This window comes from Rhizomucor pusillus, assembly GCF_041956525.1.
Source record: "Rhizomucor pusillus strain CBS 183.67 unplaced genomic scaffold VTP01scaffold_1, whole genome shotgun sequence".
Taxonomy (NCBI): Eukaryota; Fungi; Mucoromycota; class Mucoromycetes; order Mucorales; family Lichtheimiaceae; genus Rhizomucor; species Rhizomucor pusillus.
Genome location: NW_027192143.1, coordinates 958,422 through 984,159, shown reverse-complemented (window position 1 = coordinate 984,159; position 25,738 = coordinate 958,422). Strand labels below are relative to the sequence as shown.

At 44.7% G+C, this 25,738-nt stretch overlaps 12 protein-coding genes across 12 annotated transcripts; 9 read left to right on the top strand and 3 right to left on the bottom strand.

Annotated features, from left to right (window-relative positions):
* Positions 1 to 2,711: 2,711 nt before the first annotated feature.
* On the top strand, positions 2,712 to 3,380 carry VTP01DRAFT_431 (uncharacterized protein; the record flags this gene model as incomplete). Its single annotated transcript, XM_069382978.1, has 2 exons — positions 2,712 to 2,812; positions 2,873 to 3,380. The coding sequence occupies 2 exons, from the start codon at positions 2,712 to 2,714 to the stop codon at positions 3,378 to 3,380; spliced, it is 609 nt and encodes a 202-aa protein (XP_069244851.1).
* A 707-nt stretch (positions 3,381 to 4,087) lies between these two features.
* On the top strand, positions 4,088 to 5,349 carry VTP01DRAFT_430 (uncharacterized protein; the record flags this gene model as incomplete). Its single annotated transcript, XM_069382967.1, has 3 exons — positions 4,088 to 4,165; positions 4,262 to 4,453; positions 4,513 to 5,349. 3 exons carry the CDS (start codon positions 4,088 to 4,090, stop codon positions 5,347 to 5,349), a joined length of 1,107 nt encoding a protein of 368 aa, XP_069244850.1.
* A 72-nt stretch (positions 5,350 to 5,421) lies between these two features.
* VTP01DRAFT_429 (uncharacterized protein) lies at positions 5,422 to 7,716 on the bottom strand (the record flags this gene model as incomplete). Its single annotated transcript, XM_069382955.1, has 11 exons — positions 5,422 to 5,473; positions 5,534 to 6,110; positions 6,164 to 6,372; positions 6,433 to 6,483; positions 6,541 to 6,589; positions 6,648 to 6,738; positions 6,792 to 6,884; positions 6,945 to 7,250; positions 7,308 to 7,405; positions 7,481 to 7,565; positions 7,630 to 7,716. 11 exons carry the CDS (start codon positions 7,714 to 7,716, stop codon positions 5,422 to 5,424), a joined length of 1,698 nt encoding a protein of 565 aa, XP_069244849.1.
* Positions 7,717 to 7,952: 236 nt separating this feature from the next.
* VTP01DRAFT_428 (uncharacterized protein) lies at positions 7,953 to 9,212 on the bottom strand (the record flags this gene model as incomplete). The annotated part of the gene is made up of 1 exon (XM_069382944.1): positions 7,953 to 9,212. The coding sequence occupies one exon, from the start codon at positions 9,210 to 9,212 to the stop codon at positions 7,953 to 7,955; it is 1,260 nt and encodes a 419-aa protein (XP_069244848.1).
* A 195-nt stretch (positions 9,213 to 9,407) lies between these two features.
* Positions 9,408 to 10,107, top strand: VTP01DRAFT_427 (uncharacterized protein; the record flags this gene model as incomplete). The annotated part of the gene is made up of 2 exons (XM_069382933.1): positions 9,408 to 9,561; positions 9,623 to 10,107. 2 exons carry the CDS (start codon positions 9,408 to 9,410, stop codon positions 10,105 to 10,107), a joined length of 639 nt encoding a protein of 212 aa, XP_069244847.1.
* A 111-nt stretch (positions 10,108 to 10,218) lies between these two features.
* On the bottom strand, positions 10,219 to 10,645 carry VTP01DRAFT_426 (uncharacterized protein; the record flags this gene model as incomplete). The annotated part of the gene is made up of 3 exons (XM_069382922.1): positions 10,219 to 10,245; positions 10,310 to 10,497; positions 10,567 to 10,645. The coding sequence occupies 3 exons, from the start codon at positions 10,643 to 10,645 to the stop codon at positions 10,219 to 10,221; spliced, it is 294 nt and encodes a 97-aa protein (XP_069244846.1).
* A 653-nt stretch (positions 10,646 to 11,298) lies between these two features.
* On the top strand, positions 11,299 to 12,835 carry VTP01DRAFT_425 (uncharacterized protein; the record flags this gene model as incomplete). Its single annotated transcript, XM_069382911.1, has 7 exons — positions 11,299 to 11,325; positions 11,383 to 11,431; positions 11,488 to 11,570; positions 11,632 to 11,823; positions 11,900 to 11,921; positions 11,993 to 12,135; positions 12,197 to 12,835. 7 exons carry the CDS (start codon positions 11,299 to 11,301, stop codon positions 12,833 to 12,835), a joined length of 1,155 nt encoding a protein of 384 aa, XP_069244845.1.
* Positions 12,836 to 13,238: 403 nt separating this feature from the next.
* On the top strand, positions 13,239 to 14,543 carry VTP01DRAFT_424 (uncharacterized protein; the record flags this gene model as incomplete). The annotated part of the gene is made up of 6 exons (XM_069382900.1): positions 13,239 to 13,318; positions 13,378 to 13,537; positions 13,599 to 13,700; positions 13,767 to 13,901; positions 13,975 to 14,136; positions 14,202 to 14,543. 6 exons carry the CDS (start codon positions 13,239 to 13,241, stop codon positions 14,541 to 14,543), a joined length of 981 nt encoding a protein of 326 aa, XP_069244844.1.
* Positions 14,544 to 14,911: 368 nt separating this feature from the next.
* VTP01DRAFT_423 (uncharacterized protein) lies at positions 14,912 to 16,157 on the top strand (the record flags this gene model as incomplete). Its single annotated transcript, XM_069382889.1, has 7 exons — positions 14,912 to 15,036; positions 15,119 to 15,128; positions 15,178 to 15,327; positions 15,390 to 15,491; positions 15,740 to 15,836; positions 15,911 to 16,015; positions 16,075 to 16,157. The coding sequence occupies 7 exons, from the start codon at positions 14,912 to 14,914 to the stop codon at positions 16,155 to 16,157; spliced, it is 672 nt and encodes a 223-aa protein (XP_069244843.1).
* A 2,641-nt stretch (positions 16,158 to 18,798) lies between these two features.
* VTP01DRAFT_422 (uncharacterized protein) lies at positions 18,799 to 22,906 on the top strand (the record flags this gene model as incomplete). Its single annotated transcript, XM_069382878.1, has 14 exons — positions 18,799 to 18,804; positions 18,921 to 19,299; positions 19,378 to 19,650; positions 19,720 to 20,250; positions 20,311 to 20,490; positions 20,553 to 20,629; positions 20,692 to 20,824; positions 20,886 to 21,496; positions 21,551 to 21,643; positions 21,701 to 21,792; positions 21,850 to 22,026; positions 22,090 to 22,372; positions 22,430 to 22,537; positions 22,601 to 22,906. 14 exons carry the CDS (start codon positions 18,799 to 18,801, stop codon positions 22,904 to 22,906), a joined length of 3,249 nt encoding a protein of 1,082 aa, XP_069244842.1.
* Positions 22,907 to 23,158: 252 nt separating this feature from the next.
* VTP01DRAFT_421 (uncharacterized protein) lies at positions 23,159 to 23,593 on the top strand (the record flags this gene model as incomplete). Its single annotated transcript, XM_069382867.1, has 3 exons — positions 23,159 to 23,317; positions 23,481 to 23,493; positions 23,559 to 23,593. 3 exons carry the CDS (start codon positions 23,159 to 23,161, stop codon positions 23,591 to 23,593), a joined length of 207 nt encoding a protein of 68 aa, XP_069244841.1.
* A 21-nt stretch (positions 23,594 to 23,614) lies between these two features.
* VTP01DRAFT_420 (uncharacterized protein) lies at positions 23,615 to 25,307 on the top strand (the record flags this gene model as incomplete). Its single annotated transcript, XM_069382856.1, has 8 exons — positions 23,615 to 23,652; positions 23,738 to 23,900; positions 23,956 to 24,256; positions 24,324 to 24,501; positions 24,564 to 24,660; positions 24,716 to 24,847; positions 24,912 to 25,174; positions 25,235 to 25,307. The coding sequence occupies 8 exons, from the start codon at positions 23,615 to 23,617 to the stop codon at positions 25,305 to 25,307; spliced, it is 1,245 nt and encodes a 414-aa protein (XP_069244840.1).
* Positions 25,308 to 25,738: the final 431 nt, after the last annotated feature.

The following is a 25,738-nucleotide window of genomic DNA, read 5'->3' as shown; positions in this document are numbered from 1 at the left end:
CCATTTAAATATTATTCTTAAGATACGTAACATGCTCGCGGACAATACGTCTCTATACAGCCGTCAACATCGCCCCAAGTCATAAGCCAGAGGGTTATCTGCTTTGGTTCGAACTTTGCTTCCCGGACACTGAGAACCCTTCTTTTTCTTGTGAAAAGGAGGGTATCGCTCTCGCACGCGCACTTATCCACAAGGCTAAAATCCTGCTACCTGAAGAGGCGACATCCGCTCTGGATAACGAATCTACAAAGCTCGTACGTCAAGCTATTGATAGCATTATTAGCAAAGGCGGGTATACCACAAATATTATTGCCCCTGTTTGTCTACTGATCAAGTGCTGGTCTTATTTGTATCGTCTAATATGGCATCATATTGACACTTATAGTTGGCTTTTAGTCATGCTTAATGGACGTAAAAGCAATAAGAAATGTTACAATCCATTTCCATTATTTGCAGTATTGCATGCGCGACGCCCTTATCAAGAGCGTTTCTTGGACAGATGACAATAGATGCGTGGATTCTACCACAGAGCCTCTATCAAAGAGCTAACAATGATGCTTAGCGTCATTATTTTCTCCGTTTGCGCGACGGCTCCTCTTCCATTGATAAGCTGCGTGCATCTAAAGCAATCCAGGACTATCGATAAGGGCTAGGCTTGGGGAGATAATTCGGCTCTATCTAATGGATTTCCGCACTGATTATCCATGGAATGAGGAAGGAGAGCAGTGTGCCAGACGATTTGGTAAAATGTTATACAAGATTGTCACTTGCGTTGGTGGGCGTTTGAAATGCGATGATAAGCGCATTGGATAGAAAATCAGAAAGGGGATGAGCTGTCACACGCTATCAAACACAGCATATTATCAGAGACAGAATAGCGTCACACTCCCTTTAATTGATGCCATTGACGATCTTGATATACTTACTGCTGCATTGAACCCGCTCTATTGTAAATTTCCACATAATTACTGTAACAAACAAGTAACGGAGCATACTTACCCCAGCTTCCAGGTGCGTATACTACATCCGTACTTCGCTCGAGAATAATCTACGCTTATCGTCACTACGTCGCTCCATACAGATGGCGTAAAGCTGAAACATGTCGATATGAAATTTGTATAATCTGCAACCTTGTCCAATTTGTCGCTACTGGTTTGAGCTTATTTGAGGGATGCGAGCAAGCGGTACATATCATTTCTTTGTTCTACCAAAAGGGGTATCTGGATGGAATGTACATAAGAAAGCAGGCTTTTCGTCGGTGGCTGCGCGCGCGACAACTTCCTATCGCGATTTAGTCTGCATCTAATGCGTAGCAGGAGGGCATCTACATTGCGAGATTGATCGCATAATCAAAGGCTTAAAATGCGACAAGGATGTCTCTCTCCATGCACACGTGAGCAAGCAACGGCTAAAAATGCGAGGAGCACTGCTTTTGGGGAGCAATGCGGCGCCGGTCTAAGGGCCCAGGAAGAGGAGTCCGTTCGCGCTGCGGCTCCCCTGTGTTCTGAATTACAAGATAAGTCTATTTTTTTCGGATTAATCTATATTTGTCATGACCGATTTGCATGTAAGAAGTGCATCGATTAAAACTGGAGATGCAGGAGCAATGAGGTTACCCAAAACAAAATGAGGTTATTCGAGGCAATTTCCTTTGCAAGCTGAGCTACAGCGAAAAGATCTCTTTGCTGTATGGAGGCACTGTCATAGACCAGATCGCTTGTAATACAATCTTGCTCATTTGTCTCACCCGAGTACCAGGATGATGTCTCATATTTGGTAGCAAACAAATAAATGCACGTGGTAGACTTGTATTATAATCGAGATAAGAATTCAGCAGAAATCATCCCTAATGCAGTGATAGCCATCGTTATCTTGAATGCGTAGAAAATATAGAACGAGATAACTTCTTTTACATCCCACTTCGATAGGCTCTATCGGCATCGACGCATTTTGCCAGCACAAGATGTACATTGCAAAGTATTCTTTATGCAAACAGAACAGGCACCAACGCCATGCAGTGCTTCGGCGTGCAAACGTTGCACAGTGTATAAACACGAGCGATAACGTTTGACTCTTTGGAGACCAGGGCTTAGAACATCCAACCCCCCACAAAAAATTTAACGCAGTTTCCAGCAAGGAATTCGAGAAACGGTCAATGACTCCTTCAGCAGCTTCCAGTCTTTGCTCTTATCCTAATTACCCCCAGTGCATAGGCATGGTGACCATACTATGTGAAGAACTCGACTCCTTACTATTCATCTTTTTTAGCCAGTCATCCTGACCGTAGGTACATCAACGTCGTCGATCAAACGTGCTCCGTAGGCACATGGTTGAAGATGTCAGGTAGAAAATGAAAAGCTCGCTCCTGTTCAAGCTTCCTTTTTTTTTTTAATCGCTCCCCCAAAAAACAAATAGCTCCTTATGTATTGTCGCGATCAGATTGCAAAGAAATAAGTGTATAGGCAGGTGTAACAGTGCGCAGCCTGTAGATCTCGGATAACAATCTTTTAGCAACTCTCGGCGTGCAGCCTGTTACTTTGCATCGCCCCGACCAGAGTTTAGCCTTAGATATCTATAGAAAAAAGTTTAAATAGCTCAAGACCTGGGCAATATCAGTCACCGGCCTTATTCAATGTCTTCAGCATCGTTTTCTGCAGCAACTTTCTACCCAGATTTTACACGCGATAACTGTCAAAATAGACCAAGGCGTCATGAATGTACAATATGCCGCAAGCGGTTCAGTCGACCCAGCGCGCTTCAAACTCATATACTTACTCACACTGGCGAGAAACCTTTCCAATGTCATTAGCAAGTATCTCATCAAAATCTCGTTATTACATATGTATTGAATATATCATCATTAAAGCTCTAGTTGTGGACGGCGGTTCACAGTTATCAGTAACATACGTCGACACTACAGAGCTCACAGCAACGTTGAGAATCCTAGGCACCGCTTGTCTGCCGGGATACGACAGCAGTTTATAGAGAGGCTCATTGAAAAGACACAGCGGAAGGAATTTTCCGACGTAGACTTTGCGAGGTACCACAGCAGTGAGACCTCTTATTATGCACCGCGACAACTAGAAGACTACAGCGTTCCAGTAGAAGACGAGGGGCTCTCAATACTTCCAAACTCCAACAGCTCTGCTGGTGGAAACAGCTGCAGCAGCAGTGTAAATGGCTCGCCGCGTAGCCAGCGTTTCGATAGTATTCCAATCTTAGCGCCATTACCTCCGTCACAATCCACCAAAGTTCCTGTTCTTGAGCCTTTTACATTTTCAGAGCCTTTCAATTACTCTCCCACATTTCCACCTTTCTTTGGCAGTTTTTTGCAAACATCAAGCCCGTTCTCCAGCGATTACCCTCCTTCCCCTCGCTGATGTAACTATAACACTACGTCCCATTTACTTTCCTTTCTGCTGCGCAGTGCCTTGTAATAACGCTCTAGTACCTTACTTCAGCTCCTTAATACCGTTCATTTTAAACAATTAACATGTAGCTAGGTTTACTTGATTTTACGCATAGTCGTCTGATAAACAATGCATCCATCATGTAAACATTTACATCAGACTGTCATCGTTGATCGTCAGTGATTACAGCGAAGAATGCATACAGTGTAGATTATTTCTTTGTCAAGTTGGTATCAAATAACAGAATCAGATATCAGAAATATAAAGAACGTGAGATTTATCGCATATTAATGGGTACTTAGATAATGGTTATTATTTTCTGCAACAGAGATTGAATGTTTTGTTGTTTCCTGTAATTTATTTGTACATGTCAGACGGGACACACAATAATAAACAACAGCCGTACTTCAAAAGTGTACAACCAAGACTAGAGCTGCTTGCAAGAGCAAGGGATGTCTGTAGTATACGATGCAAAGGATCAAGATATGCATCCGGAGCATGACTGCGAGCGAGGCCACTCAAGTGTCGGTTGGATCCTGCTGAACCTGAGTAAGGGCGAAACATGCAGCACGTTGATTCCGATTGTCACACACCTGCATAACCAAGACAATTCAATTGCCCGAACGAGGCACTTTTGATTCTCTTTGCTTCTTTTCTTTCCATTACAAACTGCCAACATGGACATGGCTGATGTCTTTGCAACAATGGCAACTCGACCGAGGACCTTTCCTCTCCGTCAACTGACAGATGTCGAGGTACGGAGACCGTGTAACTTGGGGGGGGGGAAATGAGGAGTGAGAAGTGTCAGTATCGCTCTGTGCACTGTCAAACTGACACAAACTTCATTGCAGGAGAAACTCGTCGACGTGCCCCGGTTGGCTTCGGAATATCACCTTATCGTCATTACTTTAAAAAGCACAAGATGTCCTGTGTGTCCTCAGCTCTTGAAAATACTCAACGTTTATGGATTGGATGCGATGACCAACACCTACGTGGATCCTTTCACGCAAAAAGTCTGGCAGATTGATAAAAATAGGAAAAGGGTAAGAGATGCTGTTTTCTACATAATCGATATTTATTGATAAGAGTCGAACACATGCAGTTTATGCGGCTGCTACTGAAAAAAGACACTTACTTCATTGTCTTATGCCCTGGACCAAGCGATGAAGTTCGCCAACTGAAGAACTCGGTACCGTTCATAGAATATCCATTCGTTGCCGGTGATCAAGCCATGGCAATTGGATCACAGCTCAAACTCGTCATGTCCGAAACAGAACTGTGGCCTGCCATTTTGTCTGTTCAGAAAGGAACGCTTGCTGCAGAAGTTGTTAGTATCGGCAGACGTCCCGGATCATACAACCAGCAACCATTTCTCAAACGCGTTATCCTCGAGCGCTGTCGCATGGAAATGCGCGGTATAAATATATCGGAGGAAACACACCTTTTGATTGATCAGTTGAAACGACGGATCGCAAAATGCTCCAACAACACCCTCGTAGTTTCTTCTTCATCGTCGTTGCCGATGGCCACAAACGCTCCCACAGACAGTTTCCACCAGTTGCCAGCCGAAGTCTTGGAGAGAATCCTGTCTTGCCTTCCAGACACCAAATCTCTGATCCGTGTATCGGGCGTATCACGGAAATTGTATATCACTAGCTGCCAAGTCATGATTCTCCGGCTGAGGCAATCCTTGCAGACGTTGCGGGGTGCTCTGCCTCAAAGCGACGAATACGTGTTAGCTGACGCCGAAGAAGCCGTAAATGATAGTTTGGATAGATGGCAAGAAGATACGGAGGGGATTGGCATTCGTGAACTTGAACGACGGGTGGAGCAATTAGAGAGACAGGTCACTTCAGCCAGCAAATGGACAAGACGGTGGTCAGTAAGGAGGCCTCGCGAATTTGCTTCTCGTTATACCCTGCAAGCTTCACGAACGTAACGATCTACTATATAACTTGTACATAGACATTTGATGTTTTATTTTGCGCGATGTACAATTACGTACAGAATTTTATCTATTTCGTGTATTGCCTGTGAGGTGTGCACGCTCATCGTCGTCGATGCTAAAGAGAAATTTACGTTAATGGACTATTTTCCCAATGATATTAAATACGATTCCTTACTGTTCATCTTCTTCGTCCTCTTCTTCGTGGTGACGGGATTGCTGGTTGCCAGGATACGGTGGAGGGGGTATTTGGTTATTATTGCTGCTGCTGCCATTGTTGTTCTGGTTGAGATGTTCTTGACTCTGTTTCCCAGCCACGCTAACAAGTTTGACCTTGTCGGCTTCTTCGTCACTGAGATCATCTTCACCGAGCTCAAAGATGGCTGTGTCATCCTCCAAACGACGGCTATCGACTCCTCGCGAACTACGGCCTTCAGCCTGTCGCAGACGATTCTCCAGGTCAAACGCCTCCTCTTCGTCCTGACTGATCTGTTCGAGGCCGTATCTCTGGTTGTTGCTGGTTGGTCTCCATAATATGACGATCACAAGGAATACGATAAAATACAAGGCATTCAGAAGACCATCCAGCATGACCCATCGCCACTTCCAGCTCTTGGCTGCCCAATCGACTTCGTTTCGACCAGAAAATGCAAACATATTGAGGATAAATATGACGACGACCATGATTACCGAGAATATCAAAAGGCGATGAAGACGTCGATACATTGTTGCCTTGACATGTTGCTTTCTCAACTCTTCACGGCATGGTTAGCAAAGTTTACATGGTTGAGAATGCATATTAGCTTACCCAATGTATCCAGTGTAATCTGCAACGAGTTGAAAATCCAGATGTAGAACGCAGACATTGTTAGCGCCAGAGGGAAAATAACGAGCAAAACCAAGAAACCCGCTGTCTCTGGCGACAAAAGCATTACACCCAAAGAGTAGATGACACCAAAGAAGAAGTGGGTACAAGCTAGGAAAATGCAGCGCTTCATAGCAGAGCCAAGGCTAGGCCTATTAAACCGAGATTGTAAACAATTTGTGTCATCTTCGTATCATTCCATTCTGACTTACTTTACGACACTGTAGCCCATACAAACAATAAGCAACATGAAGAATGAAATGCTGTAAACGATGAAGAGCTTTAGTATGCATCCATATGTGCATCTTTTATAGACTTACCTGTTTCTACCGGCATTCAGCAATGCAACAAGTGCCAATAGACCGTACGCTACAAAGGGATCTCAATTGCTCATAATTCAATATTATCATTTTGATGTTCTACTTACAGGGTGATCCAACTTGGTTGTATGCTTCCCAGAATCCCCAATTGATTGCCATTTCCACGGTCAAGAAAAATATTGCTCCAGACAGGAAATGCTATCCACGACAAATGTTAGAATATCCCTGGTTGCCCGTCAATAAATACCTACTTGCACAGGCAGAATATCGTGCCAGTATCGGAAAGTCTGAATCGCCCAAAATGCGCCAACGCTTAAGTAGACCACAAAGGATGCGCCGTAAAACTAGAAATTTGGGTTTGAGTTGACGATCGTCGAAGACGATTTCATGTGAATGAAACGAACCAGCAATTTAGGATAGTCGGCTGCCGGAAGGTTTCCATAGGGGTGTCGCCATTCAATCCAAGCATCAAAGTACGTAGTAATATCCTGGTCGAGTGTAGCGGGAAGCATTGCGACACAATAGTAACCGGTATTCTCGACCTTGTAAAGCGTTATCGCTGGTTCTGCAGATTCTGAGCTGTTAAGATTGTAGGTTTGCGTGAAGATAGAGCTCTTGTCCGTTTCGTTATGAGGAACGATAAACCCTCCATATTGTGATGTGTCGCACAAATGTTGTGAAATAGCATTCTCGTCGCAAACATATTGTACCTAACCCCTTGCAATTTAAACAAACGACAACATACTTGCACGATATATAGATCATACCTCGCCTGTCAGTTCATTGTACTTTCCAATCTTGTCAAAGTCCTGCCATTCATACACCAGGAGCGCCAGCGGGCCCTGCGAGCTCTTCTCCAAAGTAACTGACGATTTCAGGTGGTTTTAGTTCTGCAAGGCACAACGCACCGCTTGCTTGCAGTATATGACATGTACAATACCTTTAATGAAAGGCTGGAAGCCTCCTGGAATGGCGTTCTTTCCCCAGATTCCTGAACATGCAGTACTAAAATAATCGTCGCTGGTCTGGTACGTGTCACCACTGTAAGTTTTGGCTGAATTATGCGAACGGAAAATCGGCGTGTCTTACCATATGCGTTTCATCAGCCAGAACGGGCCAGGCAAGCAGCGCGACAAGCGCTAGCCATGCGACCAATGCTGTGGGCGAACGTCGCATTACAAAACAGTCCTAAGGGATATTGTATATTTCTTGGCAAAGAGGAGCAAGTACTGCTTGACCTCACTTTGAAAGTTTCGACAATCATTTGAAATCAGCGACTCCGAAAGTGCATTGTTGATCAAGAACAGGCGAAGCAAAACTGTCAATGTTTAGATCTAATGCTGAATGGAAGAGAAATGCATGGATATCTTGTCTTTAACTAAGAAGCTAATGTACAGACAGTTGATATGAAATCACTTGCGCCCGCCACGACCTCCTCGGAAGCCTCCACGGCCTCCACGGCCTCCTCGGCCGCCTCCAGCGCCCTTCTGTTTCGAGCCAGAGTCGTAATCAGTACGCAGTGAACGTCCTTGCAACCGCATACCGCTCAGGGAGTCGATAGCTTTGGTGCATTCATCAACAGTGTTGAATACAACAAAAGCGACACCGTTTTGGCTGAGATGCCTGATGTCCTGAACATTTCCATACTTGACACAGATTCGTCTTATATCATCCTCCGTTGCAGAGTACGGCAAGTTTCCAATGAACATAGTGTTGGACTTGGTTTTACTACGCTCAGCAATGCTCTTGCGTTCTTGGATAGGCTTAGCTTCCTTGATAACAAGCGTTCTGCCCTTAAGCTCTAAATCGCCCTCTTTTTTCAAAGCCTTTGATACATCCTTCTTTTTGGAAAACTTGACATGACCGAATCCTCTGTTTTTGGAGCCTTCATATTTCGGTAAATCAACATCCACGACTTTGCCGATCTGATTGAAAAGTTCGCGTACATCGTCTTCTGTAGCTTCAAATGGAATCTGTCCCACAAACACGCTATATTCGTGCTCGCCTTCCTCTCCCTTGATAGGGAGACGTTCCTCGAGCGTGACATTGCGTTTCTTTTTGGGTTGCTCATCAGAGTCAGAGTCTGAATCAGAATCATCTGCCTTGCGCTTTTTGCTCTCGGTTTCGATATCTTCATCTTCCTCTTCGTCTTCTTTTTCCTCCATTTCAATATCAGAATCAACCTGCTCCTCATTGCTTGATCCATCAGAGCTCTTGTCAGATTCGGCCTCTTCCTCCTCAACTGACTCGCTCACTTCGCTTTCAGAGTCTTTGCCGTCATCATCGTCAGCCGAGCTGGCATTTTTCATATCCTCATCCTCTGAAACATCGTCGTCCTGACTCTCGTCGGATTGACCTTGCTTGCTTTTTGCGTGTACTTGTTCCTGCTCTGCTTCTTCTTCGCGATCGTCGTCCGAACTGCTCTGTTCGCTTTCGTTCTCTGACGATTCAGATTCGCTAGATTCGCTAGACTCGCTTGCTTTCTCCTCCTCAGATCCAGAGTCGTCAGTCTCATTATCTATTTGTTCGACGTCCGAATCACTCTGACTGCTTTGCCGTGTTTCTGCAACGTCAGCCTTTTCAACACTAGTCTTCTTAGGTTTTGCAGACGTCTGCGACTTTTTAAGACGTCTGGTTTTAGGCATTTCTTTCTTGATCGAGGCGGGTGCCATGGTCGCAAAGTTCAAGCAACTGGAGTGAAAAAAGGGAAAGAATGCGGATGGCAGTGGCTTCGATTCTGGTAACACAATGTTGGTGCAACATGGCACTTGCCTCAGGTTACTATTCTCTTTTCTCGTTGTCTCTCCTTTCCCTCTTTTGCTCCTTGCGTTCGGCATTTGTCACCTTCCTTTCCTTTTCACCATTTCATGTCGGCACTTTATCGTCTGAAAAACTTCCATTTGATCCAAAAATTGCATATCGCAAATGCAGTCTTTGGACTTTTAACGCTGATACTCTTGATAGCTACGGCGCGCCTTATAAAAGTCTTCATTTCGAACGGCTCTGCATCGGCTGGATTCGGTAAGTTTCTCGAGTCGACCCTTTGTATGCGACGAAGCATTTTTAATTGCAAAGATATTAGGCAATTACAATCTCTTTTCATACCCAGCAACCTATGTTTACATGCTAATTCCAGTTATTTGCTCGTTCATCTACAGCATTATACTAGCCGCCGACCCAAGTCCTCAGTATGCCGGCTGGAAACCGTCAAAAACTTTGATAGGCAGCATGATCTGTTTTGTCTTTACGCTGTTTCTGGCGGCTCTGCTGCCTGCAGTTCCTGGTGCGGACGTTATTCTCACTCCTGACTCTGCATTGTCGTGCACCTGGGTCGACTTTATGTCCTGGAGAACTATCTTCAACGCCCCAGACCTGTATCCTTGGGTAACAACTATGGATACCGCCTGCCAGTGTCTTCGAGCAGCAGACGCATTCACCTGGATCCTCATGATTTTCTGGATGCTCCTCGTGATAAGCTACATTCGCGTTGCTAAACATGCACCTCCCATCGTCCTGACAGAGAAGGGGTCCATCGATTCAGATACAAAAACTCAAGTTGTAGCATAGTCAACAGAACAAAGCAGTAGCTTTCTGCTGTTTTTATTTGAGTTGTACTGGATGAATACAAATTTGTCTATCAATCTCGATATTAAAGCGATGATGTGTACAAGGTGCATGTTAGAATACGGCGGTGGCTCCTCCAGACTATTGAAGGCTTTTATTTTAGTCGTCTGCGTTGTGCACAATAAGGGCCAGAAAGACTTCTTACCTCAATGGCTTCCATTTCAGCATCTGAAATGGGGGTTCGTCGATAGCGTGCAGGCAACTGGCTAAATTCTAAAACGCCTTTGGAAGACTGCGACGCAGCGGCTTTAGGTGCTTCGGGTTGTGCTTTGGCAACATGCTTTTCGAGGTTCTTAGGTGTAAGCGGGTGAGGTCCACTGTGGTGAGGAGCGTCTGGATCGATATAACCAATTAGAGCTTGCTCTTTATGAAACAGCACCCAGATCTCCAGTGTCTGCTTACCTTTCCAGAGGCTGGCGCGAGGACCTACGAACTGAATAAGCGGTTTGTGTGCAGCGCGGGATAGCAATGAAGGTCTCATTATTTATGTATGGGTGGAAGACAGGGCCGCAGTTTCCGTTTTCGCTCTCTTGGATTCCGCAATGCGGCGAACCAGAAACAATTCGGAGCACGCGCGTGGTCCTCAAGGAAATCGATGTATTTGAAATTACATATTTCTATTCTTACCAACGATAACAGCGAGAGCACTTGCAAAAAAGTGAAATTTGGCTCGAAGCGAGGCCGTGCTACGTTGTCGCTTGGTACTATATGTAGCCTGCAGATTTCCCCAACATCGAGTCCAAGGTCATTCTATGTTGAGTGGAATGAGCTCAACTTACATGGATGGATGAGATTCTGTAGTGGTTTATTTGGCTATCTATATTTCAGCAAGTTTTATGTAATAATCTAGAAGTCAAGGCTTTACATTGCAACGCTGCAAATGCAATGATAGCAATTGTTTCATCAAGGGACGGAGTCACGTTTTTACTTTCAAGAACTGGAACTCGCTCACGCCTCCCCAAGTTAACCGATACCCCCTTTTAACTCTTTGGTCATCTCTAACCTCGTTGCAGCGTTCAAATAAAAGGAGAAGATAGCAACATTACTTAATCGACAGAGTGGTCAATCTACTCCAAACATTCTGCCGACTTTCGAGAATTATCGCTCCTACAGACTGCGTTCATGCAGCAGTAAATGAGTCGACTCGAGGAGGCAAGCAAGGTACAGCTTCAATCTTCCCAAAGCGGCTTTTACAAACCCACACGATACACTTCAAAGCTGTCTTCAAAGGATTCCACACCATCAGTCGCCGTATCATTCGACAAAGGTTAGATTAGACCTGACAGTAGTTATTCTTTCCACGAGGTTCTGAAATATCTAAAGTTGACTGCGAACCAGAAGTCGAAGGGCAGCACCGCAGAAACGTTTTTGACAGCACGGCTAATTATAGCTATCACGAACCAAAGGTGAGATAAATATGTAGAAATGCGTTTTAAGGACCATTGTGTAATGTGTAAAGATATGAAGCCGTCTGGATCCTATTCTGCGCCTTTGCGGTCACCTTCACAGCGGCCTGCCTCGCTGCCTCCGGTAGGCTTTGACGAGGAAGAACGGGCGAAATTCATGCTGGAGATCGAGCGTGCCAAGCGGGATCTTGACCGCTTTAGGAACGAGATGGCTGGCCTTGCCAAACAGATGGACGGAATGGCCGTAGACCTTGTGAGTGTCACTAGTGCATGAGTAGATAGACAACAACCTGTAATGGATTATATCTCATTTGCTTGAAATGATATAGAAAGATTCCAAAGATCGTGTCTGTATGTATACTCAGAAACTAGGTAAAGTGGGGGAATTCTCTGCAGGACAAGAATATACTCATTCTTCGCAGCTGAAATCGAACACGACCTGACTGAGACTCAGGAAGTCAATGTCGATCTTCAAGTACTTTTGGAGAATGCTGTCAAGTCGCAAAAGGAAACAGATGGACAAACCAACAATATAATCCGAAACTTACACTCTAGCTTGGCAACCGTATGTACTTCACGTTCTAATACAAAGTTACTACGTTGCATGTATTTATCTTGCTGCATAGATTGTATATGAGAACTCTCAACTCCAGGACCGCTTAACAAATATAGAGAATTATCAACAAAAACACCAAGATACCGTACAAGATGTTGGAGAGAAAATGCGTGAATATGTACAAATGCTTGGACAGGCTCAAGGAACCCTGCAAGTTCTGCAAGCTCCTCGTGTTGGAAAACCACTGCATACTTCTGATGATTTGTTGAATGCTTTGTCGGTTGCTGGCAGCATCGAATCCCGCCGGACGAGTGAACTGTCTTCCATCTTTACGGACGACGACGATGTATCAAGTAGCAGCAGTTTTAGAAAACGGTCAGAAATGACATCGCCATCTGCACCTCCAGAGACATTGCAGCAAAGGGGTGCAGCGGCAGCAGCGGGAACCTCAAACACACGGCGAGGCAGCGTGTCTCCGGAAGTAGCTGAACTGTATCGACATCGTATTATCCGCAAGAGAACATCTCTCCCAGATACCACTGCTTCCCTCTCTTTTACAAAGCCTGTTGCTGCTGCATCAGTAGCAGCAGTCAGTGATCCAAGACGTGCAAAGCAAGGAACTTCGCCGCAACAGGGTCTCAAGATCCTTTTGCGGAACCAGGAAGGACAAGGCATTGGGCTTTCAAGTCTGGCCAGACGCAAGTCATAGCATTTTCTGTAATTTTATCCTTACCCTCGATTTTTAAAACAACCTCATTTCTTTCAACAAGGACTTGTTAGTGCTATGCTACTTATGATGTTTGTGATAGTTGATATATTAGACTTGCGTGAGAGGTACTCAATGCAAAAGGAAATAATTTTAGTGCATACCATCTTGGCGGCATCTAAACGCGAGTTGGAAGTAACGTTTACGTTCTACACATGCATCGAGTGCTTGTTTATTGCAGCTATGACTAAAAGGTTCTATTAAATATTTCAATTGTTCTTTCGTCCATCCTTTGTCGAGTCGAAAACATGTCCATCTTGCGTCACCATGCATTTTTGACAGCTGAGCGGAAAATTGAAAAGACGGGAAGGAATGTCACGGAACTGCAGCGCAAAGCGAGAACGTTATGCCGTCCTATATTTCTGATTCGCGGCTCAATGGCAGCGAAGCAGCGTTCTGCGGTGCTACAGCGGGTGTAGTATCCAGGTTTGTTTTTGTGCGTTGACAAGACTCCTGTGAATGTACCGTTCTCATTTACGTTTAAGGTTTGCGACAGCCCCGTTAGATGTCGTCAAAATCCGTATGCAGCTGCAATCGCACCGTACGGCGTTTCAACTACGCAACAAGTCGCCAGTAGCACCTCCCGCCAAATACACAAAGATTGTTCCAGCCTTGAAAACGATATTCAAGGAAGAAGGTGTCAGGGTACGCTCAATTAGAAACATAAGAGGACTAACAAATAGGACTTATTGGCGTATGATGGAAGGGTCTATACAAAGGAAACCTTGCAGCCGAGTATCTGTATTTACTGTACAATGCCGTGGAATTTTATGCATACAGAGAAGTAGAGCTAGCTATAGAAAAATCAGTAAGTGATCCATAAATGGCTGATTATCAAATCGAGGGAGAATTAATTTGCTGTTACATTTCACAGGACACGCATAATCGTCTGCCAGGATCAACAAAGTCGTTCCTTGGTGGAATGGTAGCCGGAAGCATAGCCACTGCCATAACATACCCGTTTGATTTGCTTCGCACTAGATTTGCCCTGCAGGGCGATCACAATAGAGTAAGTTGTGCATTCGAAATAACTCAGTCGAACAATGAGTTTTTATTTCCATCTTCGTTAACTCTGCCCTTAGCAATATACAGGTATCATACAAGCTATCCGCCTAATATACAGCACAGAAGGTGTACGCGGCTTCTACGGAGGACTGGGCCCTACTGTTGTTCAGATCATGCCATACATGGGTCTAGTCTTTGCAAGCTATGACAAGATTGCAAAAACGTTTCAGAAAGCGAGGGTCAGTATAACACCTATCACACATAGAATGATCTACATCGATTGATATATGAATGCTTTTCCTAGGACAACGGTGTCCTCAACGAGGAGCATAAACCGTTACATGACGTGCTGAGTGGCGCCTTATCAGGTGTGATTTCAAAAACTGCAGTCTATCCTATGGACGTGGTCAGAAAACGGCTCCAGGTGCAAGGACCTCACAGGAAAGACTACGTCATTCAATCAATACCCGAATATGCATCGCGATCGTGGCTTGCATGTATGAAGGCTATTGCACAGCAAGAAGGCATTGCCAGTCTCTATCGCGGATTATCGGTAGCTTTGATAAAAGTGGCGCCTGCTATATCCATGACATTTTTCGTGTATGAAAAGACAAAAGACACTATTATCTGGCTTAAAGGCGCATAGAAGATGCTCAACACGTTGTTTATGTCTCCTTTCTATGCTCTTGAATCCACCGCAAATGATAATACACTCTCTCCAGAAAGTAATTTCGTCCCTCAGTGGAATCGATGTCGCATCTCCAGGAGGTCATATCGTACAGAGCTTGGAAATTCAAGGAGTAAATAAGGAACATAAGCGTTTCAGCTTTCCTCCTTCTACCACACTGTACATCTGAGATTTCACATTGCAAGATGAGCATCCAGTTTTTCTACGAAGATGGGGCAAAGCGCTGTTGTTGATGAGCACGGCAGGCCTGAGTCCTTGGACTATGTATTGACGGGAAACAGTATGCTCATGATACGCTAAGTTCGTGCACGCAGTATTCACGCGATATGCCTCGCAAGAGTGGTTGCGAGTCAGATATCATGCAGATCGAAGATACAAAGAAGGATGTAGACATTCATATGAGAGAAGCGCCTGTCAAGCGAGTGACACGCTCTACACGAACCAGGATAAGGTCAGATTCTTCAAACTATTGATTGAGGAATGTCTGAGTGCCTCAGCTACCGCAAAGAAGCTGGGTATCCATGTTCGTGCAGCTCAAAGATGGTAAGCAGTATGAGGAGGTGAGGAGGATCTGGAGAGCATCTTTGAGAAGCGTAAGAAGAATGGTCGCCCTCGTATCCTCGGCGAGGAGCACAAGAAGATGATTTCGGCGTACATTGATGAGAAACCTTCGGCTTTCCTGGAACAGTTGATGGAGCGACTGCTTCAGAGGTTTGAAATGAAGGACTCAAGTCCTCCAAAAGTACTGTTTATGACTTCGTGAGGACGCGGTGCAACCTGTCGCTCAATAAGGCCCGGTTTCAGCCTGTGGACAGGAACAGTGAGGAGATAATCCAAGAGCGCCTTGACTGGATTCGCAAGTGGGAGGGACCGACATGGATTTCAGGACCAACTGCGTCTTCCTTGGTGAGTCTGCTTTCCACGTAAATATGAAGCGCAGTATGGCCTGGTCCAAGAAAGGCTCGCCTGCTGTAGTTACTGTGCCCAAACTTGAGCGCAGATAACCATCATCTTGGGCGCGATCTCTGCCTCCGGTCTAGTGAAATGTAGCCTGAGGCTTCCACAGCCGCCAGCTAAGAAGAGGAAATGAGGAGATTATGCCGAGTTTATGAACACGGGCACTGTTAACGGGACACTGTCTTAACGTCCTGAAGGCTACAATGGATGAGATGGGCCAGTACCCACATATGAAAGGCTACTACCTTGTAATGGATAACGCTCCCATTCACAAGTCCGATGATATAGCTACGAGTATGCCTATCTTCCGTCGTACTCTCCTGAGCTCGATCCTATTGAGCAGTTTCGGTCGGTCCTGAAGAGCAAAGTTAAGCACAACAGGTTCTTGGAACAGGAGACGCTGATGACCAGGATCACTGAAGCGGCTGATAGCTTAAAGGTGAGTGAATTACATCCTCCAAGCATTCCACGAGGTAAAAGACGTTACGACACGCAAGACGCTGTCTATGTTGAAACAACAGGGCATCTTCAGCATTCCATGCTTGGGGCTCTGAGCAAATGAACATGTCAGTGAGGGTTTCATCACCGATCACTTCTGCTCCACGTCTGCCGTAATAGTCAGGCTATGAGGTTAAGAAATCAGTAAATCCGAAACAGTGAGATCATGGATCCGCTAGTAAACTTAATGTGAACTTTTCAAAACGCCCGATCAAAATCATGGGCTCATTGGCCTTCTTTCCATGCAGTTTGTAAGCCTCCAAGGCTAAAGTTCTGAAGCGACTGCTTCGTGTGTTTTTTAATTGTATCCTTCAAGCGAAGTCGAATGTGCAATTTATTGAGCGAAACGAGTGTGAATAGAACATCTTCCGAAACGAATGACTCCGAAACCGGTGTCTGTCTGCAGCATCTTTGGTGTCGCAAATCTTTCATCAAAATAAAGTAACTGAGGGACAGGTGTCATATTCATAAGCTTGAGGCATAGTGTTGTAAAGCAAAACAAATGGAGTGAGAGAAACATCCGCTGTTCTTTAATTATATTTCTTTTCTTTCCTTTCTCCAGTTCCTAACTCGAAATTTGTCGGGATGGAAAAGGTCGACTGAAAGTGACAGAAAGCCTATCACTTCTATGTGGAACACGTGATGAAGACAGCCTACCACGTCCTGCTGGATTCCATCTATGGTTAGGTATAATAGATTGCTTTATTCTATTAACATACCTGAAAAGCCATAAGGCATGCATATTGTTTCAGAGGACATAATGGAAGCAACTATCGACCAGTCTCTCAAGAATCCTTTATTGATCTTCGTAAATCAACGCGTTTCTTCTTTAATCTAACCAGCTGAAAGTATTTTTAAATGCATCGCTTTCCCTCTGTATATCATCTAATATTGAAAGTACCTTCTCATATTATTGGCATTTGTTCATGGGACTACATTCAGTACGAGAAAGAATGCTCAGGTTGCCTGCGTGAAGCTCATTAGACTGACAGCGGAGAGCTGTCAATTTTGCATGGAAAACGAATCGCTTTCCAGCCAATCAAAGAGGACCAAGTTTGTTCATCTAGTGGCATCATCGGCAACTCTGCTTCTCTTGTGAGTCGTTTTGACCCGAGTTTAGCGTTCTACAGCAGCAAGGATGCTGTTGTAGAATTGACGCCAAAGAACTTTAAGCAATCTGCATTGGAGAGTAAGGTGTACTGGCTTCCAATCGCGTGTTCTCCGGCAATTCTGTTAAGTTATTTGAACATAGCACCTAGTAGTAGCAGTCGAGTTTTACGCGTCTTGGTGTAATTACTGTCAACGGTGTACTTTTCAGATCACGGAAACAGACTGGTTATTTTATGAGCGATTATGCAAAGCACAGCCTCGCTCCTGCATGGAAGAAAGCTGCCGATAACTTGAAAGGCCTTGTAACTTTGGGCGCTGTAAACTGTGATGAAGAAACAAATCGGCCCTTGTGTGCGCAGTATGAGATAAAAGAATTCCAACTATTAAGTTATTTAAACCGGTTCAAAAGAAACCAATTGGTAAGATAACTGGACAGATGTTCAATTGCTATTTTCTCATGGGTTGCTTGCCTTAGACTATCCGGGGCAGCGCGATGCTCGATCTATTGTAGATTTTATGTTATTTCAGCAACCTTCAGACGTCTACTTTATAAAAGGGGATAGCGGATCAGCGAAAAGCGAAGAACATGACTCTGGATGATTTCTACGCTGTTAAGGTAATGCAAATTGACCTCGAGATATTAAGATGATTCACATATTGAATTGTACTGTCCCATATATTCTATGCACTGTATATAGAATGAAACTTTGCCCAAAGTCCTCTTATCCTCAAATAAGGCTACAACTAGTGCATTGTACAGAGCACTCTCTCAAGACACGGTTTCTCTTTCGCAGTAGACTGGGTTTGATATATTCTTCTACCACCACTGGTATCTATCCAAATGCGGTTCCAATCTTGTTATCTGCCGGCTGCAAACTCATCTGCTCGAAAGAAAAATGTGCCTAGACAACACTGTAAAGCAATAATATTAAGCAACAATGATTGATATACACATCGGACAACGTCCATTGCCTCAGCATAAGCCAAACTATCGATCTGATCTTCCAAGACTTCTATCTTTTACCGGATGTCCCTACATCATGCAAAAAACATAAATAATGCTGGCGCAATAATTGGAGATCGAAGAACCTGGCCGAAACCTATCAACATCAGACCCCGCCCGCCAGTAATCCCGTAATATGGAGTTGGCTTGAACCTCGTGGAAGACTAATCCTATGTCTGCCTCGCCTATACTTGAGATATCCCGACTATCTCGCCAGCGCTTCTTTGAACTTTTCTATTATAGGTTTTCAAATACTTTCAAGTTTGTATTCGTTCCTTCTCTTGTTCCTTTACTTCGAACTGGTCAGTGAAACATGCGAAAGGGCACCGTGCTTCATCGCTGTAAGAAATGAAACTCAGTTTAATCCAAATTTGAAATTCGAGAGAACATAGTATTCAACCTTGCTGTCTGCAACTCCACTCAACCCGACAGGAAGCGAGTGCATTTCCACCCGTTCTTCTGTTCCTCTTGCTCGTGACTTTACCCTCCAGTTACGGTAAACTACGAGGTAACTTCCCGTTAGCGCGCAGTTGATGTACCTGTAGTTTGTCTTTGCGCTTAATCTTTAACCGATGGTGTCCAGAGTCATCAGGTTTCAACTCGTCACTCCCGTTTAGACGGTCTCTCCCGAAATAAATTACCACGATGGCGGTATGTTGCCACGCAACAAGCGAGACGTACCTTTACGGTCGTACTTGCATACAAAGCAGCAACACGATTGTTGCTTTTACCCGGCAGTATCTGACTTGGCGTTTTTCTTTATTTAGGACCAAGACTCGAAAGTGCAAGAGCTCCAAGCCAAAATCGAGCAAAACAAGCAGCTGCGGGATAAGGCCATCCAGATGCTCCCGCTTCTGAAGGACCGGAACGTTATATCGCAATGCGAAACGCAGATTAAAGAGTGCCAAAAGTACATTGATTATTTTTCTGAGGAACTAGCAAAAGTACAAGCTCGTACGAGTCGTTCCTCGTCTCACCGTACAAGCTCAGACGCTGAGCTCAGTGTGTCTGCCTCGAGTGCAGTGGACATTGGCACGGGCGACAGTCCTGTACAGTCACCCACAAGCAGCCAGATTGCGCCTCCCAGATCAAGTAGCATCCCATCAAGCAAAGATGAGGCTCCGAAAAAGAAGTTTACAAACTTGGGTATACTTCAACAGGGAAAATGTGTCGGCCTTGCAAAGGAGTAGTAACCAGATCATTCCATATTTCCTTTTCTCTTAGATCTCTTAACTACCGAGATTCCATACAACAAACCCAAGGTTTCGCTCAAACTGCATGAACTCGAGTATAAACTGGATGTTGAAAAGAAGGTGCTTGCTGGTATCAAGACAATGGCAGATGTCCTTGAACGAGATCCTTCTCAAAAGGACCGACGACAACGAGGCGAAGTTCAAGGACAATTGTACGAAAGTATTGAAAAACTCAACCTTCTCAACCGAGCCCTTCGTAAATACAAGGGACTCTATATCGGTGAGGGCGATGAAGATGACTACGGTAAGACTGCCGGTATGTTCTGTATGTTTTCGATTTCTTGTCTAACACCCGCCCTTTGGTCATGTTTAGAATTGGAAACACCTCTCTCTGCCAGAGTGCCTCCGGGTTTCCGCCGTCCTGTGACAGGCAAACTGCAGTTACAGATCATTGAGGCACGTGAACTTGCCCACGCTCCAACAAGCATGATTCGGATGCCGGAAACTGTGGTCATTATCAAGATTGATGGCAACGTTGTTCTGCGCACCCGGCCTTCTCGTAACGACAAGTGGCTTGAGGAGACAGAAATCCATGTCAACAAGGCTTCTGAAATTGAGATTGCCATCTACGACCAAGGTCTTGAGCGTACCTTGCCTATCGGTATCTTATGGCTAAAGATTACTGATATCGCCGAGGGTCTCCGTAAGAGAAAGATTCAACAAGAGAGTGGTCCTGGTTGGGTTTCCGCCGAGGTTGCTCAGCAGCGCAGTCAAGATCCGACTCAGAGCGGTAGCGTATCCCCCATCGTGCGTCAACCAACCGCTGTGCAGGCTTCGCAAGAAGGTATCGAAGCATGGTTTGATGTAGAGCCTTTGGGTGAATTGGCGTTGCGCCTTAACTTCGGTAAATATCTTTACGCACGTTAGTATGCAAAGCAAAATACTGACATTTTGTTTCATTCAGTTCGTGAGGCAGCTAACCGACGTCCTCTCGACAAATTGGGTCGTGCCGGTGCTGTCAGGCAGCGTCCTGGAGAAGTTCATGAAATGAACGGTCACCAGTTCGTCGAAAAGAAGTTCTACAATATCATGAAATGTGCTCTCTGTGGAGACTTTTTGGTCAACAGTGGATACCAGTGTGAAGGTATTTAGGAGGAATGCATCTGTGCAAATTAATCCTGCCATCCTTACCATACATGCATGTAGACTGTGAATACACCTGCCACAAGAAATGCTATGGCAAAGTCGTCACAAAATGTATCTCCAAGTCACAATCCGAAACCGTAAGTGATGTCTTAGCATTGAAGAATACGATGAGCCGTCTTACTTATCATTGGTTTTATAGGATCCTGATGAAGAGAAACTCAACCATAGAATTCCCCACCGATTCGAACCTATCACGAACATTGGTGCCAACTGGTGCTGCCACTGTGGCTACATGCTGCCTTTGGGCTCAAGAGGTTCCAAGAAATGTTCCGGTAGGTAACACTTGAACCAATTAACGATCTCTGAGTACTCATCAAAGCATATTGTCTCCAGAATGTGATATTACTTGTCACACTAAATGCGCGCACTTGGTCCCAGACTTTTGTGGTCTTTCCATGGAGATGGCTAACCAAATGTTGGCTGAGATCAAGGCTGCCAAGCGAAAAACCTTGGAAACACCTAGTGCACCTGCTCCTTCTTCAGGCAAACCGTCGCCTACTATGAGACCTGATGATCAAATTTCTGTTCCAGATAAATCTAGCACGGCGACGCTTCCATCTGCAGGTGAATCGGTTTCGTCGCAGCTCTCGCAACTGTCTCTGCAACAATCACCACAGCAGATGCATCAGCAGATACCACAGCCTAGTCCTCCAATGATGAACAGACCCTCCACTCCTCAGCAAGGCGTGATGCCTCCTAACCGCATGAACATGCCCCAGCCACAAATGACTGGTCCTCCCGGTCAGCCTTATCCTCCCTACCATGATCCGAGATATCAGCAGCAGCAACAGCAACCCTACCCTCCTCCCCATGGCATACCACGTCCGCCTATGATGCAACCACAGCAACAGAATCCTTATGCACCAATACCCAATCCTGCTGTAATGGGACGACCTCCATATAACCAACAGGGATATCCATCTATGGACGTCGCACCACCTAGAGTAAGTTTCCTTACGAAAATCCATACATGATAAGAATGCTTACGTAAATGTTAGCCACCACCAAAGCAAACTCCCATTGCTGGCAAGAAGGTTACCCTCGATGATTTCAACTTTTTGGCTGTGCTCGGAAAGGGCAACTTCGGAAAGGTAAGAAAACGAGGACCGGAAAGTTTAATCGAATTGGCATACTAAAAGAAGCATTAGGTTATGTTGGCTGAAGAGAAGCATGATAGAAACTTGTATGCCATCAAGGTTCTGAAGAAGCGCTTTATCATGGACAATGATGAAATAGAAAGGTAGGAGAATCGATGACAGCATGTTTGGATTTCATGTTTCTCTGACAAAGAATTTAGTGTGCGATCCGAAAAACGCATTTTCCAAGCAGCTAACAGAGAAAGACATCCTTTCCTTATCGGTTTACATTCTTGTTTCCAAACCGAGTCTCGCGTCTATTTTGTGATGGAGTATGTCAGCGGTGGTGATTTGATGTGGCATATTCAGCGCGAACCATTTTCGGAACGTCGTGCAAAGTAAGTCCAATAATCAATTTCTGTATATGTGCTCTTGAGCACTAACGAAGCAAAAAACTACAGGTTTTATGCTTGCGAAGTCTTGCTAGCTCTCGAATATTTCCACAGCCAGGGCATTATTTACCGTGACTTGAAGCTAGACAACATTTTGTTGAATTTGGATGGACATATCAAGATTGCTGATTACGGTCTCTGCAAAGAAAACATGTGGTACGGTTCAACCACAGGCACATTCTGTGGTACTCCAGAATTTATGGCTCCTGAGATTCTACTGGAACAAAAATACGGCCGCGCTGTTGACTGGTGGGCTTTGGGTGTATTGATTTACGAAATGTTACTCGGTCAGGTAAGAAACCATCAGGAGAAACTATGTTTGCCCGGTATATCTAAATCCTTCGGATAGTCGCCATTCCGCGGTGAAGACGAAGATGAAATCTTCGATGCTATTCTGGAAGACGAAATTCTGTACCCCATCAACATGTCAAGAGATTCCGTTTCCATCTGTCAACGCGTATGTTTCTACAATGTCACATGTATTTTCCTATTTACGCTGACATGTTATGAATCCTTGTAGCTATTGACCCGTGATCCTGCCAAACGGTTAGGCGCTGGACAAGCAGATGCTGCTGAAATCAAGCAACATCCTTTCTTCAGAGGTGTCAACTGGGATGACATGCTGGCAAAACGTGTTCCACCTCCATTCTACCCCACCATCACTGGTCGTCTTGACACCTCCAACTTTGATGAAGAATTTACCCGCGAAAGACCAGCACTGACACCCATCAACTCGAACCTTACCCGCGCAGAACAGCAAGAGTTCCAGACATTCTCTTACGTTGCAGAGTGGGTTACTGCTGGTGCTACTCAGCCAAAATGGTAGCTTGTAATGTAAAAGCAAATGATATGATTCACAGTTATTTCTTTAAAAAAGATAAATACTTTATTATCCTATAACTGGATATACTAGACGTAAAAGCGTGCAAACGGACCAAGTATGCATATATGCTGATATGCATGTGGATAGAGCTGCGATGATAGCATGATAATGCAAAGGGACGAATTATTATTGATGGTTATGTCTAGCAATTTTCTTTTGTAACCAGTATTCTCATGTGAATTCTTGGAGGCCTCCATGGCTACGATTAGCGAATCAAAGAAAAGTTGCAAGGAAACGCAACGCAGTAGCATGCAGTGTTGTTTCCGGAAGGTGGGCATCAACACTGTAATGGAAAGCATGAAGTCCAAGTTGGGATTGGGTGGACAACGCCGACTGAGATTGTGGCGACTTGAGGTTTGTTCCTGGCGGAGGCAAGTGAGAAGAGCCTGTGGTGCCCTGTTTCAGTTTTTCTTTTTCGTCCTTGGTGCGTCCAGCTACTCTGCAACTAAAACCTATCCCTTTTGCGTCGATAAAGCAAATTGATTGAAATCATTAGCACAATATTCTTTCATTTTAGCTGCATTCTCAAAGTAAGCTCTTACAGACTGTTAATTCCGTTCCCGGTCGTGCTGATCATTCCGCCACATTCCTCAAGTAGGTAAACTTTGCTTTTTCCCTCACCAGCTCTAATCGCTCCCTGTGTTTATCAACATGACGACAATTCTCTCTGAACGTCAAAGAGATGAACTGTAAGTAGCTGTGTCATCCGGCTTGTCTACGGGGCAATCTGCAGGAAGATAGAACGTAACCGGAGCGCCACTTGCTTTTGCATAGACACAAGGCCATTCTCGATTATCTCAACGCGAGCGGCTTCTCAGAGTCATTTGCAGCACTGAAAAACGAGACACAAAACAGCGATTTTGTTCCGGATCCAAAGACAAAATATGCAGGTTTACTTGAAAAGAAGTGGACATCTGTCATTCGGCTGCAAAAGAAGGTCAGGGAATCTTCTAATGACGAGTGCAACAGTGCGTTAACCTAGCGGGTTTTAGATCATGGAGCTGGAAAGTAAAACCGCACAGATGCAAGAGGAGCTGAACAATGCACCTGTGCGCAAACAGACTAGCTCTGTCGATTGGATTCCACGACCACCGCAAAAACACGACTTGACTGGCCACCGTAATCCTATCACTCGGGTTGCCTTCCATCCCGTTTATCAGATTCTCGCTTCCGCATCCGAAGATACCACTATAAAGATCTGGGATTACGAAAGTGGCGACTTTGAAAGAACTCTAAAGGGCCACACGAAGGCCGTGCAAGATCTCGATTTTGATCCAAAGGGCAATTATTTAGGTAATTCTCGAAAGCAATATTTGCATATTTCCATTGAAAAAGGAATCATGCTAACTCGCCTCACAAGTCTCCTGCTCTGCGGATTTGACAATTAAAGTATGGGATGTCAACAACGACTACAAATGCATCAAAACTTTGTATGGTCATGATCACAGCGTATCATCTGTGACATTTTTGCCATCAGGCGACAAGATCGTCTCTGCCTCTCGTGACAAGACCATCAAAATTTGGGAATTTGCATCAGGGTAAATTGCCATCGGGTTACCATCCAGTCTCTGATATGTTGATTATTGACGCTGAGTGATAGATACTGCACCAAAACATTTACTGGACATTTGGAATGGGTACGGTCGGTCGTGCCCAGCGAAGACGGACGATTACTGGTGACGGCCTCTAATGACCAGGTAAGGCAGGGAAAAGTAATAACATGGCATCAAATCTAATTATTATTCAATGTAGACTTCGCGCATCTGGGACATACAAACGGGAGAAACGAAAACCGAGTTGCGAGGTCACGACCACGTCGTAGAATGTGCGATTTTCGTACCGGGTAACGCCTATCAATACATCCAAGAACTTGTAGGCGACGAAGTACGTGTTGTTCTTGCTGACTTGTGCTGCTGCGAATGATGACTGATCTTTGTGTTTTTCTCAGAGTAAAAACAAAGACCAGAGCGTACCGGGTCGATATGTTATTACAGGATCAAGAGACAAGACCATTAAAATCTGGGATAACAGCGGACAACTTTTGCATACATTAATCGGACACGATAACTGGGTGCGAGGTCTCGTTGTACATCCCAGTGGAAAATACCTGTTGAGCGCCTCGGATGACAAGACGATCAAAATATGGGATCTCAAAACTGGCCGCTGCACAAAGACTTTGGAGGCACATGATCATTTCGTTACCTGCATATCGTAAGGATCTTCGTCTAGTTTCAGTTGATATCTATGCATACTCACGGACATGTCTTGTAGGTATTGCCACATCAGTCCAGTGGTGGCAACGGGCAGCGTGGATCAGACAGTCAAAGTCTGGCAATGCCGATAATCGCAAGAAACCAGAAAAGAAAAAAAAATAATCATGCCAAGGTATTCTAATTTTTCTTTGTTTTTTTTTTTCATCACTCGAGACGGCAACAAGAGAAACTCGTACAATGTATGTGTTTCTTGATGGATGTATAGCTTTTTTTCTCTCTTTCTCTCTTTTGCTCGTCTAGGAAAAAATTATCTTTTTTTTTTCTTCTTCTGTACAACCTTTTTCTCCTTCTTTAAATGACGAGATCTTGCTTATATACCATGTGTGCTTCCCTATATTCCTTTACCTTTCCCCTACCCCCAACCCCACAAGCTCCTAAATCTAGATGCACCATAAAGTGGAATATGTTCTTACCCAAGTATCACTCCGGTCTCGGACGAATATAGTAACCTGCTGCTTACGTAAAAGCATGCTGATTATGTGAGGGACATAATCGTTTAGCC